The sequence below is a fragment of the Gavialis gangeticus genome, unplaced genomic scaffold (genome assembly GCF_001723915.1).
Source record: "Gavialis gangeticus isolate Ggan-Ray unplaced genomic scaffold, GavGan_comp1, whole genome shotgun sequence".
Lineage (NCBI taxonomy): Eukaryota > Metazoa > Chordata > Crocodylia > Gavialidae > Gavialis > Gavialis gangeticus.
The window spans coordinates 61,751,654-61,766,159 of NW_017729029.1; the positions used below are offsets into that span (position 1 = coordinate 61,751,654).

General features: G+C 41.9%; 1 protein-coding gene across 1 annotated transcript in view; it reads left to right on the top strand.

The window, feature by feature from the left end:
• Positions 1 to 12,475, top strand: part of TDO2 (tryptophan 2,3-dioxygenase) — a 28,790-nt gene extending 16,315 nt beyond the window's left edge. The window contains exons 6-12 of the mRNA XM_019521689.1: positions 2,952 to 3,138; positions 4,885 to 4,992; positions 6,009 to 6,120; positions 6,749 to 6,806; positions 8,379 to 8,458; positions 9,553 to 9,643; positions 11,977 to 12,475. Of these exons, the coding sequence (XP_019377234.1) occupies positions 2,952 to 3,138; positions 4,885 to 4,992; positions 6,009 to 6,120; positions 6,749 to 6,806; positions 8,379 to 8,458; positions 9,553 to 9,643; positions 11,977 to 12,130 (790 nt within the window). The 3' untranslated portion in view covers positions 12,131 to 12,475. The remainder of the gene's footprint in view (positions 1 to 2,951; positions 3,139 to 4,884; positions 4,993 to 6,008; positions 6,121 to 6,748; positions 6,807 to 8,378; positions 8,459 to 9,552; positions 9,644 to 11,976) is intronic.
• The last annotated feature ends 2,031 nt before the right edge of the window (positions 12,476 to 14,506 follow it).

Here is a 14,506-nt window from a genome sequence, read left to right on the forward strand (position 1 = left end):
TTCTTTCCCCCAGCTCTCTGTGAGTTCCCCCTCACTTCCCATTCATTCCTCCACTCCCTGTTCGTTCCCCTGCTCCCCATGCGGTCCCCCCACCTTCTATGGAGATGAGCCCCTGGAGACGAGCTGGAGACATTCCCTTGCTCATTTCCAGCTTCCCGCTCATTTCCCTGCTTGTCTCCAGCTTTCTGAGGCTGGAGATGAGCAGGGGAGCAAGTAGGAGGCTGGAGATGAGCAGAAGAATGAGCAGGATGCTAGAGATGAGCAGGACAACATCTCGAACTCATCCCCAGGGGCTCGTCTCCAGCCCCCTGCTTGTTCCCCTGCTCTCCCCTTGTTTCCCCTGCTCTCCCCATCTCTCCCATTTCCCCTGCTGTCCTCTGCTCCCCCATGGTTTCCCCTCTTCCCTGATCATTTCTCCTGCTCTCCCCTTGTTTTCCCTGCTGGTCCCTGCTCTCCACTCATTTCTCCTGATATCCCCTACTCCCCCTTCATTTCCCCAGCTCCCTGATCACTTCCACTCCTGGCCCTGGCCCCTCCCCACTGCATGGCCCGAGCTTACCAGCAGTGGCAGCAGTGATCAGGGCCACTTGGAGTCTCGTGGCAGAGCCCCCCCCCCCCGCAGGGCTCACCCCCAGTACCCTGCCAAGCCAGGCTGCACCTGTGCAAGATGCAGCACTGGCAGCGCGTGCCAGGTGGATAGGGCCAATCCCCACTGCCCCCTGCCATGTGGGGGGGCTGTGCCATGAGGTCCCAGTGACCCCAACAGCCACTGCTGCAGCCTGTGAATGCAGGGATGCTGGGGCTGGGTGGGGCAGCGATTGGGGACTGCAACCAGGCAGGGAAACAATGGGAGGATGAGGGAGTGAGTGGGGGCTGTGGCCAGGTGGGGAACATATGAGCCATGTGGGAGAGGGGGCATGTGGCCCCTGTTGAGAGGGGCTGTGGCCCTGTCAGGGGAGCAGTCCATGAGCTGTGCAGGGGGGATGTGCCCTGGAGGGGGCAGGGACCCACCTCTCATGAGCAGCCTCCCATATGCCCTCCCCACACCCTTAGTTCCCCCACAATCCATCCACAAACCCCACACCCGCAAGCTATCCCCACAAACCCCTCACCCACATACCTGGCCCTGTGGGACAGGAATGAAGGGACTGGGGTGGGGGGCAGGCTGTGGGTTGAGAGTGAGGGGTAAGGGCAGGGGCAGGACACTGACGTATCAGTGCTGCTCAGTGCTGCACATTTTGGTGAGCAATTGGGATAGGTGCAGCTCTGCTTTTCAATGACAAAAAAGCCAAAAGTCAATGCCAAACTGCATAGATATTTAGAATCTATTTTATTATGAAGATGGAAGCACTGGTAGGCTTCCAAATTGCTTTAAAATTGTAAATATATCAATAAAACATTGCCCAACTGATTTGATCTCTCTCTCTCTGTATATATGTATGTCTAGTGTTCTTTTGTTTTACTTGTGGAAGAACATGGATGTTGGGGTATTTTAAAGAGTGACTTTGGGATTTTTTTTATCAGGGATTTTGCAGTTTTTAAAAAGGCAACACCAGAATTCCTGCTAGTGAGGCAAGTGGCAGGTCCCAGGTAGAGAAGCCTGCTCAGAATTGGCACCTAGGACCCAGCTGGAGATGGCTGACCTTCTGGCCACTTGGGGCCAGGAGGACATGCTTTGACAGTTCAAAGCAGGCCATGACCCTGAAAACATCTTCTGGGCGATAGCTGCCCAGATGGTTAGGCAGTGGCAGACATGACAGTAGTGCCGCTGCACAAAGGCCACCTGAGCTGGCACAGCCCACTGGCAGCTGGCCCAGAGTTGTAGATGCCTCTAATGTCCATGCAGTCTCTATCTGGATTTGGCAGGCATGCAGTCTTGGGGCCACACGCAGTCGCAAGTGGCAGCAGATCACAGCCAGGCAGCAGCACCCACTACCAGACTGCTGCAGTGGGTAGAGGTTGCAGGGAACACTCAGGACTGCTTCAGCAGTCCAGCTGGCAGAATGGGTAGTGTCCCAAGGTACCAACTGGCTGCAGCTCTAGGAGGAGCCAGCAGGGTTATTTTACCCCAAGTGGCACAATTTGCCCCACACCAAAGTGCATGTCCAGCATGTGCACTTAGGCAAAAAGCCCCAGCTCAGATTTGCGCTAGTTCTTTTTGAGCTGCTGCAAGTGCACGTGCCTGCATGTGTGGACATGTCCCTGAGGTTCTGAGTAGTTATTGTAGTAAAACTTTTATACCTTTAAATAAATGGAGTAAAAAATCAATGGGTTAATCATCTTTGGTGGGGGAATAATTACTTTCTGCATATTATTTAAAAAATAAGCCTTTATAATCATAAGGTACATATCAATATTTTCTTATAAAATGATCAAATCAATGACTTTCAGTCCCATATATGCCAATTCCTCCATCCCTTACATTTGTGCTATGCTTACAAATTAATTCTTCCAGCATGCCATAGGTCTATCCTTTTGAAAAAGACAGCAAAGTAGATATCATCACAAAGCCTGCCTTATTTTTTTGTCCAAAAGAATAATAGTTCCTATTTATAAAATAATACAAACTCTAATGAACATTTTAGAGTTTATTCTTTTCCATTTTAAAGATTCAGAAAGAACATCTTTCTTACTTTCTGTTCAGGATGCAGTTGCTGATTCTATTTAGAAAAAAAAACTTGTACTGTAATGACATTTCCTACTTGAAGACATGTTTTCATATTATTTTGTTGTTTTACTTTTAAAAACTTTAAAAATCAGATCTGGCTGTAATCCCAAGGTTTCAACAAAATAATTAAATGACAATATTATATCAGAATCTACTTAATCTATTTCTAATATGTACGTGTGTCTAATGATCAATAAGATTTAATTTATATATAAATTAGGACTAGGAACTCTGCATATTTTTATAATAATATGTCACTGTTTTATCTTTTTCTAATCACAAGAGAATACTTGAGCCCAGCATCAGGTTTTCAGAGCTTACAGTTTCGATTATTAGAGAATAAGATTGGTGTCCCGCAGAGTCTGAGAGTCCCTTATAACAGAAGACATTATCGTGATAACTTCAAGGGACAAGATTATGAACTCTTGCTTAAATCAGAACAGGAATCAACACTTCTGCAACTAGTAGAGGTAATGGTTTCTTTGTTGTTATTGTTTTTTAATTCCTTTTTCAGTATAAGAAATATTATAAGAATGTAAAAATATAATTTCCATTTCAATATAAGAAACATCATCTGCCTTGGATGTGATTTAAGATTCAGTTCTGTATTGCTTCCCATGCATATTTACAATTGATTTCAATGATAAATTCTTTTCACTAAGAGGATAACAGAATTGTCAATTTCTTAAACAATCTGGCTGTTTAGATTTTCTTACAGTTTTAGATTAAGGTTTTTCACTAATCCAAATTGTTTTGGTTACTGACCCTTAATAATATCTTGTTACCTGAAAAATATAATTGGATATTAAACACATAAGTTTCCCTGTGGAATTCTGAATATTCTGCCTATCTGCTGACTATTTATGTCATAAGCACACTTGTTTCATTTCACATGGACATAGACTACTTCTAGAATGAGAAAACTGTGAAATATTTCTTCCATGAACAACTAATGTCCTCACTGCTGTGTATCCAAGTGTAAGGGAAAAAGATAAGTGCCAACCCAACATGGGGGGAAAAAGGGGATGTTGGCAGAATATGTAATTGACATTTATTTTGAGGCAAGTTTAATTTTTCACTCTAAAAAGTTAAGAAGGAAACTATTATTCAGGAGCAATAAGTGCGTGTTCATGGTCTCTTATGCACACTTGTACGCTATCTTACACACATACATATACCACTTCTATATAACTTTTCATGGATTAATATGACATACACTTTCACAGATAATCAGTTTCCAAGACATATATCATTTTCTATCAATACTGGGCACATCGACACCAGATGGTGTAATGCGCAGTAGCCTATTTTACTGCGTATGAGCACATCACATAAAAACCATGCTAATGAGCAGTAAAATTAGTCTACTGTGCATTAGGCATCACAAAAAAAAATTTGCCTTTGCTACTGCACACTAGTGTGGGCTAATGTGCCTTTATGTAGTACCTCATATTAGAGGTACTAAACTTAATGCATAGAAGCAAATTACATTAATGAATGTGTAGATGTGTCCACTGTGTCCAGACTACCGATCCTTTTTATGTAATAATCAACCTATTTTAGATGAAAATGGAAGCAAATGGTGTCCTCTTCAAAGGGAATGTGACCAAAGATTTCTGAAGTTTTATTGCATAATTTCCTTTTCAATGATCTAAAGAAGTCAAAGACTTAAAACAGAGAGAATTTGCCAATTTATTCTTTTGATCAAGGATTGCTATATCTATTTTTGTTTCCTAAATTAATGCATGCATATTTTGCCAGTGAATGCATATTTGAATACAATAAAATAATCAGTCGCCTCTGTTTAAGGGTCTTCATATTCAGCACACTTTTGTGACAAGCTAATGCTTATATCATTTCTGTGAGATAGGGTAGTACTTTACCCTCTTTATGAAAGGAAGAAGTGACAGCAAAAGAAGTTGAGGTGACTTAACCAGGTGTTTAGAAGGAGCCTGTGCTAGGGAAGGTACTACAACTGGTGAGTCTTTGTCTCCAACTCTGTGGCTATTTAAGAATAATTCCGAATCTGCTAGATTGTCTGCTGGGCATAATTATACCAGCTGAAATCCCAGTGTAGACCCTAATGTTTCAGTAATGAATACCCACACCAGGAATTATACTGATATAAACACTGTAGCATAATTATATTATGCTACTTAATTATGCCAAAATGTATTAAATATCACACATTAACATAAAACTTTGTTTTAATAAAGGCATGGCTGGAAAGAACACCAGGACTTGAGCAAGAAGAATTTGATTTCTGGGGAAAATTTCAAAAGAATGTTTTCGAAGGTCTAGAAGAAGAATTTGCAATGATCCAGGTATATATTCTTGATCGAGTGATAAGTTTATGACCACAAAAATCTTGGAATTTTAATTCCATCTTCACTTTCTGTTTCTTTTCCTTGAATCATTCAGCCTTCAGCAACTTCTAAGAAGAATTGTGCACCCCTTTCAAGCAACTCTAAGCCCCTTTAAAAAGTAGCATCTAAACAAATCTAAAATGTGTGGTACTTTGGGTGATATTTGTTGCCAAAAGGGGGTTGGGGGAGCAGGGAGTGGGTAAGAGTAAAATTGAGACCCGCTGAAATCAGTGGAAGTTTTGTTGTTGACTATATGGATAGCAGAATTGTATTCCGTGTGTTTGCACCTGGAGATCAGAGTAAAACTCTTAAGTCCATGGGGATCAAAGCAGGAGGAAATGCTTTTATTTACCACTGTGAAGCAGAGCTGTGGAATTCTATAACTGTTTAATAGGCTGTCCTTTGAGGATATGGCAATGAGGGATACCTGCGTGTAGATTCCCATGAGAAAAAAATGCATATTTTTTAGTGTAAAATACTTAGATGTACAAAAATACTGAAAACATGTGAACATAGTGTCACTCTATTTTGGCATTTAATTTTTAGTAATGTTTTGTTTTGGTGTGTGTGTGTGCATGCACATGCGCGCATGTGTAAATATTTCATCACAAAATCATGGTTTCTAAAATATTAGAAGGAAGTTTATATCTTTTTAAAATATGGAGGTGAGGGAGGGCTATTTCTCACAGATGGATTTTGTTTTTATGTAAAAATGAATTGACTGTGCATCTGTGCATGTATTAATTTGAATAGGGTATGACAAAGGGCTAATTACACATGTCTAAGTAGGGGCATTTTGTGATAATCATGCTTTGCATAGACAGTGGCACATCTAATAGTCAGCAGATATCCTTCTTAAACTTAATGCATACATTCCTAGAGGTGTAATGCTAAAATCCACAATTTTATAACAGATAATTCAGGAACTTCACATTTTCCCGAAACAAATGATTGTTTTGTTTTGTATTTTAAAGACCAAACCAGAGTCAGAAGAAAAAGAAGACCTGCTGGCTGAACTTCAAAAGCAAAAAGATGTACTGCTTTCATTATTTGATGAAAAACGCCATGAACATCTTCTTAGTAAAGGTAGGTTACAGTTGAGTCTATAAAAAAAAAAAAAAATACAGTTTAATAAGAATAACCAGACTCTTGCTGAAAACTAATTTAAGATTATATAAAAAAATAAATAGGTTCAAAAGGTTTTGATTTTGCTTTTCCATCCTCATTTATCATGATAGGGGGATTTCCAGGTAATGGTAGAATTCAAGGCACAGTCGCTCTGGAAGAAAGAATTCTGGGAGTGAAAGATGACAACGTATACTTGTTTTTCTATCTAGCATATTTATTTTTGCATTTCTAATGTATGGGGAGCTGTGCAGCTTTGTTGATAGAGTGCCTGGTTATGGAATGGCAGGATCTGGGTTTGATCTCAGGTGAGGGTGGTGGGCTTCCACTTATCATTTCCACTTCCAGTGTACCCTACACAGCCGCTTATCCAATGGGCACCAAGAGCTACCTGGGGGTAAACGCAGGTAGAGTATGATGCTGACCTCATCACCTCCTTTTCATGCCATTAAAAATGAAACAATAGAGCATTGCCTCCGTTACCCCAATGGGCCTTACTGGCTTGTAAACAGGACACCTTTAACTTTATTTCTCATATACTGGAATTTCCCCAAAAAATTAACATTAAAAAAATTGTATATCTTTGCAGGAGAAAGAAGACTGTCATACAAAGCACTGAAGGGAGCTTTAATGATTTACTTCTACAGGTAATTCCAAGTGATGTTTCTCTAATGCTTATCGGGGTAATGCTCATAAATGTATACATAACATGAAGATGGAGTTCTAAAGGGTAGATAATGTATTATAGACTGCAGATTGTGTATACAAACAATGTGGAATCAGTTTACTGCAGTTAGTTTTTTGGGAAATTACTTTAGGTCCTGGGCAGAGGTGCTGTTTGAAGCACTCTGGTGAGTGAATATACCAACATCTATGGCTGAGGTGCTTCAAAAATGATCCTCAGGCCCCCTCGCCATGTTACAGGTATTGCACAATTACCTGGTTAATTGTTCAATTACTTAGAGACTACCTACATGTGCAAAGTAGCTATCATACTATAAAAAGCTCCAAGCAGTGATAAAGTTAAACCTCAAACTTGTGTACTAACTTTACAGCTGGTTGCACTCAAGCTTTGATTTGCATGTGTACCAGAGTTTTCCCTGTGCCTGGGAGCTCTGTCAGCTGACCGAGTTCTTAGCCACAGGGTGTACCATACCCAACATAAAGCCACTAAACCCTAGGGATTGTGGCAGCCAGTCCCCAGGGTTTGGGGGGTTTTATGCACCCCCAGAGCCCTGAGGATCATGGCTGCCATGATCCCCAGGGTCCAGGAGTTTCCACCCCTAGACTCCAGAGGTTTCTGCACACTCCTGGGAGTGTGTGTGTGTGTGAGAGGTGGGGGGAACTGCTCCTGTGGTGATCAACTGGGGTGCATGGGGCTCCTGCCAGAGGAGCTTGCTTCTTGCTAGTGCAGGAGTCCAGGATCAGCCTCCCTCTGCATCAACAATAAGGCATAATGGGATCTAATGTGTGATCCCAGTCAAGCCTCCTGCCATGCACATGTGGTATGGCAGGAGGCATAAACGTGTGAATCATGCATCGGATCTCCTTGCACTTTTGCCTGCATGTATAGAGGGGACCTTAGAAAATGAAGAATATCTTTGAAGCATTTCTTTTTGAAGTATTTCCTGAAACATGTATGCTCTAGCAGAGTGTGACAAGGGTTGTTCAGCCCTCCAGCTTTCTACAGTGCTCTGCTTCCCACTGTACCCCCACCATGGAAGGGAGCAACAAGCAAGCAGGAGCTTCTGCTCTCCAGCTGTCTGGGGGAACAGAGCATGCTGGGATGCCACAGGAGGAAGCAATCCTGTCATGCCTGCTGACCAAAAAACACCACGGCTATATGTTGTCACAATGATTTTGAAGCACTTCAGAATGGGAGAGTTGTATGTTCATATGATATTGAAATGATCTAAATAGAGCTCTAACTAGACTGGAATTTGGAGTGCTTCAAATGCAAATCTGTTTTTGGAATATATACTGTAGTTTGGTCCTTTAGGTTTTTTAATAGCATAATGTTACAAACATGAAACAGAATGCAACCAACATGTTGAGAAGGTGAAAGAATCTACTGGAATACTTGTTTCCACAAATTTAGGAAAAATACACACATGTACCTTGCACACTTAGACAAATATGGAATTATAAAACAATAACTGATAAGTTAGAATAATTTAAAATAAGTGATTTTCTGATGTCTTGGCTTTTACTTTTTCAAGAGAGGAGCCTCGCTTCCAGGTTCCCTTTCAACTTCTAACTTCTCTTATGGATATGGATATACTTATGACAAAGTGGAGATGTAAGTTTTCAGTCCTTTATTATCATAGAGTCTCTTATAGGAACATAAGAAAATTTCCCTCTTTTTTCCAACTGTATCAACATTTTTTTTTCCTACATGAAATTCTAAAGAACTCTCTCTTTTATTCTGAGGGCAACTTTTTTTTGGCTAAAAACAGAGGTGTGCCACCTCCTTAATATCTGGTATGTAAATATGTAAGGGCTATCACCTACCATAGTTTAAACAAAAGACTTCCATGATGTACGTAAGGTTTGGTCAACTTTGTATCTAAAGGACTACTATGTGGGCACATCTACATGTATCTATTACAGTGATGCAATAAATTCTGGCACTTATCACACTGGAGTTATTTGCTCCTGGATGCTGCATTTACACGTGTAGCTGGGACCACAGCATGCTGAGCCAGATCAGAGAAGCCCTGGCTGGCAGAAGGCCCAGGAGAGTCAGCCTGCCAGCCTGGGGCTGCTCCAACCCAGCTCAAAGTGCTGCAAAAGGACTGGCTGGGCCATAAGGGTGCTTCACTGTGGGGCTAGCCAGCAAGCATCTCCCACACTGAAGTACCCTGGTGCTGCAACCAGCCGCATCAGTGTCTACATATGCGGTGTTGCCGAGTAAAAAAATTCTGCAGCAGGATAGTACTTGTATCTACAAATACTACCCTGCTATGGAGTTTATTAGTTTTCTGCAACCTAATATTGGACATTTACTGTTGAGCTAACTAGGCTACTCTGGAGTAAATGTCTTGTGTAGATGCACCCTCTGTTCCCCATTTCTCATGACTATTCTCAACTACGCAAAATACTTTTCTGCCTTTGTGTAGATAAAAGATTTTAACAGGATTCAATTCATGACATGGCTGCCAAAAATACCACTTAGCCAGTATGCAACATACTATAGGGCTCCTATCTTCCTGCAGACCTACTGGGTCAGCCTCTCTGTGAAATCCCAGGAAGATGTTCCTAAGATGTCTCTGAGTCCTTCACATGAAATTATGATAGGATGCATTCCACTGTCTGACCAGATTTAATGAGTGTTTGAACTATCAGCACTGTTTAGTTTAGTGAAACACATGCTGTTTGGTTTGTCTTGCCTAGATAACCATGTCTGCATGGTGCACAGAATGATTGGCAGCAAAGCTGGCACAGGGGGATCATCAGGCTACCAGTATTTGCGTTCAACAGTGAGGTAAGAACCGAGAAACTTGACTTACTTTTCATCTTGCCCTTGACCATCATAATCAGGGATCCTGGTTTTTCTCTGTTTAAAAATTGCAAATTCTCTGATTAAAATCCCTCCAAATTGGTGTTTTTTCACAATTAAAATTAAACACAACTATATATATATCAGATGAACACAAGGTTTTTGTTGGTGCAGTAATTTGTTGGTGCCCTGCCCCAGGCCACGCCCTCACTCCCAAGCCACAGCCCTCCAGCCCTGCTGGTGCCCCTCACTCCCCACCCACAGCTCCCCAGTCCTGCCAGTGCCCCTTACTCCTGACCCACAATCCCTGGGCCCTGCTGCTGCCCCTCAGTCCTGACTAGCAGTCCCCCAGCCCTGTTGGTGCCTCTCACTCCAAATCCACAGGCCCCCAGCCCTGCTGGTGCTCCTCATTCTTCATCCACAGCTCCCCCCAGGCCTTGTTGCCCTGTTCCCAGCCCCCAGTGTACGAGGAAGGGAGTGGGTGTGTGTCAAGTGGTGGAGGGGGGCCCACAGGTGATGCAGTGGGAAGGGCACGTGCCTGCCACCAAGATTTCTGTGCCCCCAGTGGGGTGCAAACTGAAGCCAGGCCAAACCAGCAGGAGCAGGGAGCTGGTGCTAGAGAGAGTGCCTCACTGCCATGTTGTGGTGCAACAGGAGCAGCAGCAAAGGTAGAATGGAGTTGTACCCCCATTGCTGCTGGGTGTGCATATGATGCCTTCCCTTGGTAGCCATGGTGGCATAGTGTGACACTCCTTTCCGCATCAGGTCCCGCACACTGGACCATGGAGACAACTCCTCCGGAGCTGGTTCAGCCCTACTGCAACCTTATGCCGTGCTGTGGGCACAGAAATTTCAGGGGGCACATGCCCTCGCCACCCCTCTGCCCATGTAGCCTGTTCCCCCCTACCCCACGTGGCCTGTGCCTCTTCCCCCAACCCCCCTGACCATCCCTCACCCCCGCAGACTTACCTGGAGCAAGCTGCTTTCCAGTGCTACCCAGGTGCCATGTGCATGTGAGAGCGCACATACATTTGGCACCCCTTGCCTATTTGCCCTTCTACCACTCCTTGCAGCCCCAAGCAGCCCCCTGCAGCCTTGAACTCTGCCAGCCTGCAAGGAGAGCCCACAGTTTCCTGCATTTTTCTCTTTTAAAGGGGGATATCTGTGATTTTCCTCCTTTAAAAAAGAAAATCCATGTTTTTCTGCAGTGAACACAAAACCTGGATCCCCAATCATAATTGATATACCTCATGCAGGTTTTGTGGTGAGCAAATGTCCAAATTGTTTAACAATGACTAGGTAGCTAGTATGTTATTACCTTTACTTTAGTAAACTAATCAGATCGTTCCCTTGTCCTCTTCCTGACTTTATATTTTATTTTGTCCACTGTTCTTCTCGTATTTCTCTCTATATAGATTCTAAGAAGGTTGGGGACAACAATTATTCTCTATCAGCATATTGTATTAGGGGGTCTGCTGCCCCAGAAGGTCTTTAGAAACCACTAAAATAGAAATGAATAAATAATCATTCTTTTGCACCATGTACAATCTCTTCAAATCTAATGAGATTACCTAAACTGGAGACATTGTGTTCTCTGCTATTGGCAGAGTACTGCAGATGGCTGGATTAAACTGCCCTGTCATTCAGCAGTGCTATTTTGTCCACCCAAATCACTGCAGGAATGTAGCTATCCTGTTTCTGGTTTCAGAATAAGATATTATGTAGTAAGTTTCAAATTACCTGGATATTAGCAACTGTCCCAATATTAGTTCAGCTCCCTGCAATGATATCTAAGATACAAGTTATCATTAATTTTATAAAACAATCAGAACCTGGGTTGGTAGGGGTTTTAATTTGGTGTCTGAATACAGTAATATCTTGGACTAATAAAGCCCTACAAAATGTTTTAAAACTTTAGTCAATTGAAAGAATTTTAAGTATGTGTAGACTACAAATAGAAGCAAGAGCAAAAGTGGTTTTGACCAGCAACAAAGCAGTTTTTTGCTGAGTGGTTTGTGCTTTGCAGCTCAAAACTAAAAAATATCAGGGTACAAAAGCCCATATTGTAATCACATTAATTAAAAGTAACCTTTTGCATTCAGTTCCAGTTTGGGCTGCCATGCTCAATGAAACACACCTGAAAATATTACTAATGGACATTTCCATTAGAATTTTCTGGGGCAATGCTGATACAGTATACCCCTCAAACACTAGGGAGGTCTTCTGGTTAGGTTCCCATAATTAGGCTGTGTATGGGTTGAGTAATGGCTCCTTTAAGCCAACATAACAATATTAATGCATTTGATTTTATTTTTCAGTGACAGGTACAAAGTGTTTGTCGATTTGTTCAACCTTTCAACATTTTTGGTGCCAAGACACTGGATACCAAAGATGAACCCAACCATTCATAAATTCCTTTACACAGCAGAATATTGTGACAGCTCTTACTTTAGCAGTGATGATTCAGATTAAAAAAAAAATTCTACCCAAGTGATCCACTTTGAACTGTAATGTGACCTGATTCTCACTCTCCATGATGTCCTCTGAAATATAATCAATATTATAAGGCATGTATATATATTTATAAACAACAGGCTAAAAGCATTTTAAGAATGTGATGAAATTCCGGCTACATTATGAATAATGTGATTTACAGGTATTACAAACTAAATGTTTACATTAAGTTCTTTTTAAAATAGTGGAAAAATAGAGAGAGAAGGCAGTTGAGACCAACAGAATATACAGAGATTAAAGTGTAACTTTAAGTTAAAAACACAGGAAGTGCATCTACACGACATAGTTTAGTGCGCAGTAAAGTGTCACCATCTACATGTGCATATAGTAATTCCCTGTGCAACAAATTAGTTTGTTGCACAGGTACTAGATAAAATGCACAGTAGTGACTGCCCAATAGCACTCATATAGACGGTGACCAGGAGCAAATTTGCTCCCAGTCAGCCACACCAGCAGGGTGCCACAGGATGCAGGGGAGGAGGGGGAGTTCTCTGTCCCCAGTCCTGGCACTGATTAGCTCCCAGGTCCCCCCCAGGAGCTGACAGCCGATCAGTGCTGGGACAAGTCACTCTCTCCTCTCCCTCCCCACCTCATCCCAGCACTGTGTGGCTCCTGGCTCCCCACAGAAGGGGGCTCACTGGCAGCTGAATGTCCCGAAGTGCATTGGGCTGGGAGAGCTCTGCTGGCTGCAGCAGCAGCAGCTATCTCCTGGCCCCATGCACATCAGGACCCCTCCTGATATGCACAGGGCAGGAGACAGCTGCCACTGCAGCCAGCAGAGCTCTCCTGGCCCTCTGCACATCAGGGCTGGCCCGTATGTACCTTGCCAGCCCCTGGGCTAGCACCCCAGGGGAGCCTGAAGCTCCCCCTGCCTGCTGCAGGGGGGCAAAGCAGGGCAGGAGCAGCCCTGTACTTGGCTGCTCCCATTGGGAGCAGGTTTGCTTCCAACAAGGTGCACATGTAGACGTGCTCCCAGGGAAGGCTTATTGTAAAGTATTTTACTGTGCAGTAAGTCTGTATCACATTAATAACACCTGTAGAGCGACCTGGGATCAGCTTAATTTTTAGTGTTAATGCTACTCATTTTGTTCAGTATTTCTCAAGAATCTTGAGATGTATTTGTAGAGACCAAAACCACACTTATTACTAACACATGGAAGAAATAGTTTTAAAACTGTATTTACTTGGTTCATATTTATAGCTGCATTTCTATTAGCTTGTGTAATGGAAGTGGACTAATAATTTTCCATTATTTTAGCTTATTTCTAGTCAACTTCTGTCAAGTCCTTAAGCATAGTGTTGCTAGGGAATACTTATTTGCTTTAAAATTGTACCTACTTGGAATATTTTTTTAAATATTATTTTTATTGGGCATAGGTTTTTTAGAAAAATCCAAAGACAGAGCCAGCCAAATTGAACCTGATAGTTTCCCTGAATATTTTATCTGAGAAGGGGAAAAATATTTTGGAATCCTGTGTGCCTTAGCAACACATACAAATGTAATTATAAAAAAACCCATCTTTTTAGACAGAACTATCTACTAGTCTGTTATACTTGATCTTTGTAACCTATAAACAAAGCACTTGGTTATCTACTTCAAATAAAACAGGTGTTAAAAATTAACGCTCTTTACTCCTTATTGTTATTTCTCTTGTTCAAATGAAGTTAGTGATAGTAAACCATACTAGAATAAAGGCACTGAGAAGAGAAATCTTTTGTTTACAGCACTGGTGCAGCAAAAGTGGTAGTAAAACATGAAGTTTTATCATGTTATCCTGCCAATGTGCCTCAATTGGACCTTACTGCATTACCTCAAAGGAGATGGAAATCCTGAGTATGCATTTTTATTCATGTATTTGTCCTCAGAACACCTTGATACACTTTATACCTTGAGGTATAAATTATTGGGGGAGTGTTCTTCAAAAACATGTACTTGTTCATTTACTAGTCTGCGATTATCAAGAGGGATGAGATGGCAACAACTTGTAAATGCAACACCACACAATTAATACCATTTTGCTACAGTAGAATCAAGTGCACGTTAACATCATTTATCTAGCCTCAGATAGCACCTATGTTCATGTGTTTTCAATAAGTAACAAGTGTTACTGGTTAATTGTCTTGATCAGGAAAGCATATTCTCCACAACCAGCAAAAAAATCTGTTATAAGAAAAGGGCTTCACTAAAAGATGATACAAAAATATTTCAAGTGGAGGCATCAGATTTTGTTCTACACTACCTGGAAATCTAAGGCATAATAAAAAGGACATCAGGTTAAATTATAAATATTCCAATTCTTTATTTTAGAAAGAACATCATTAAAACAAACAAAG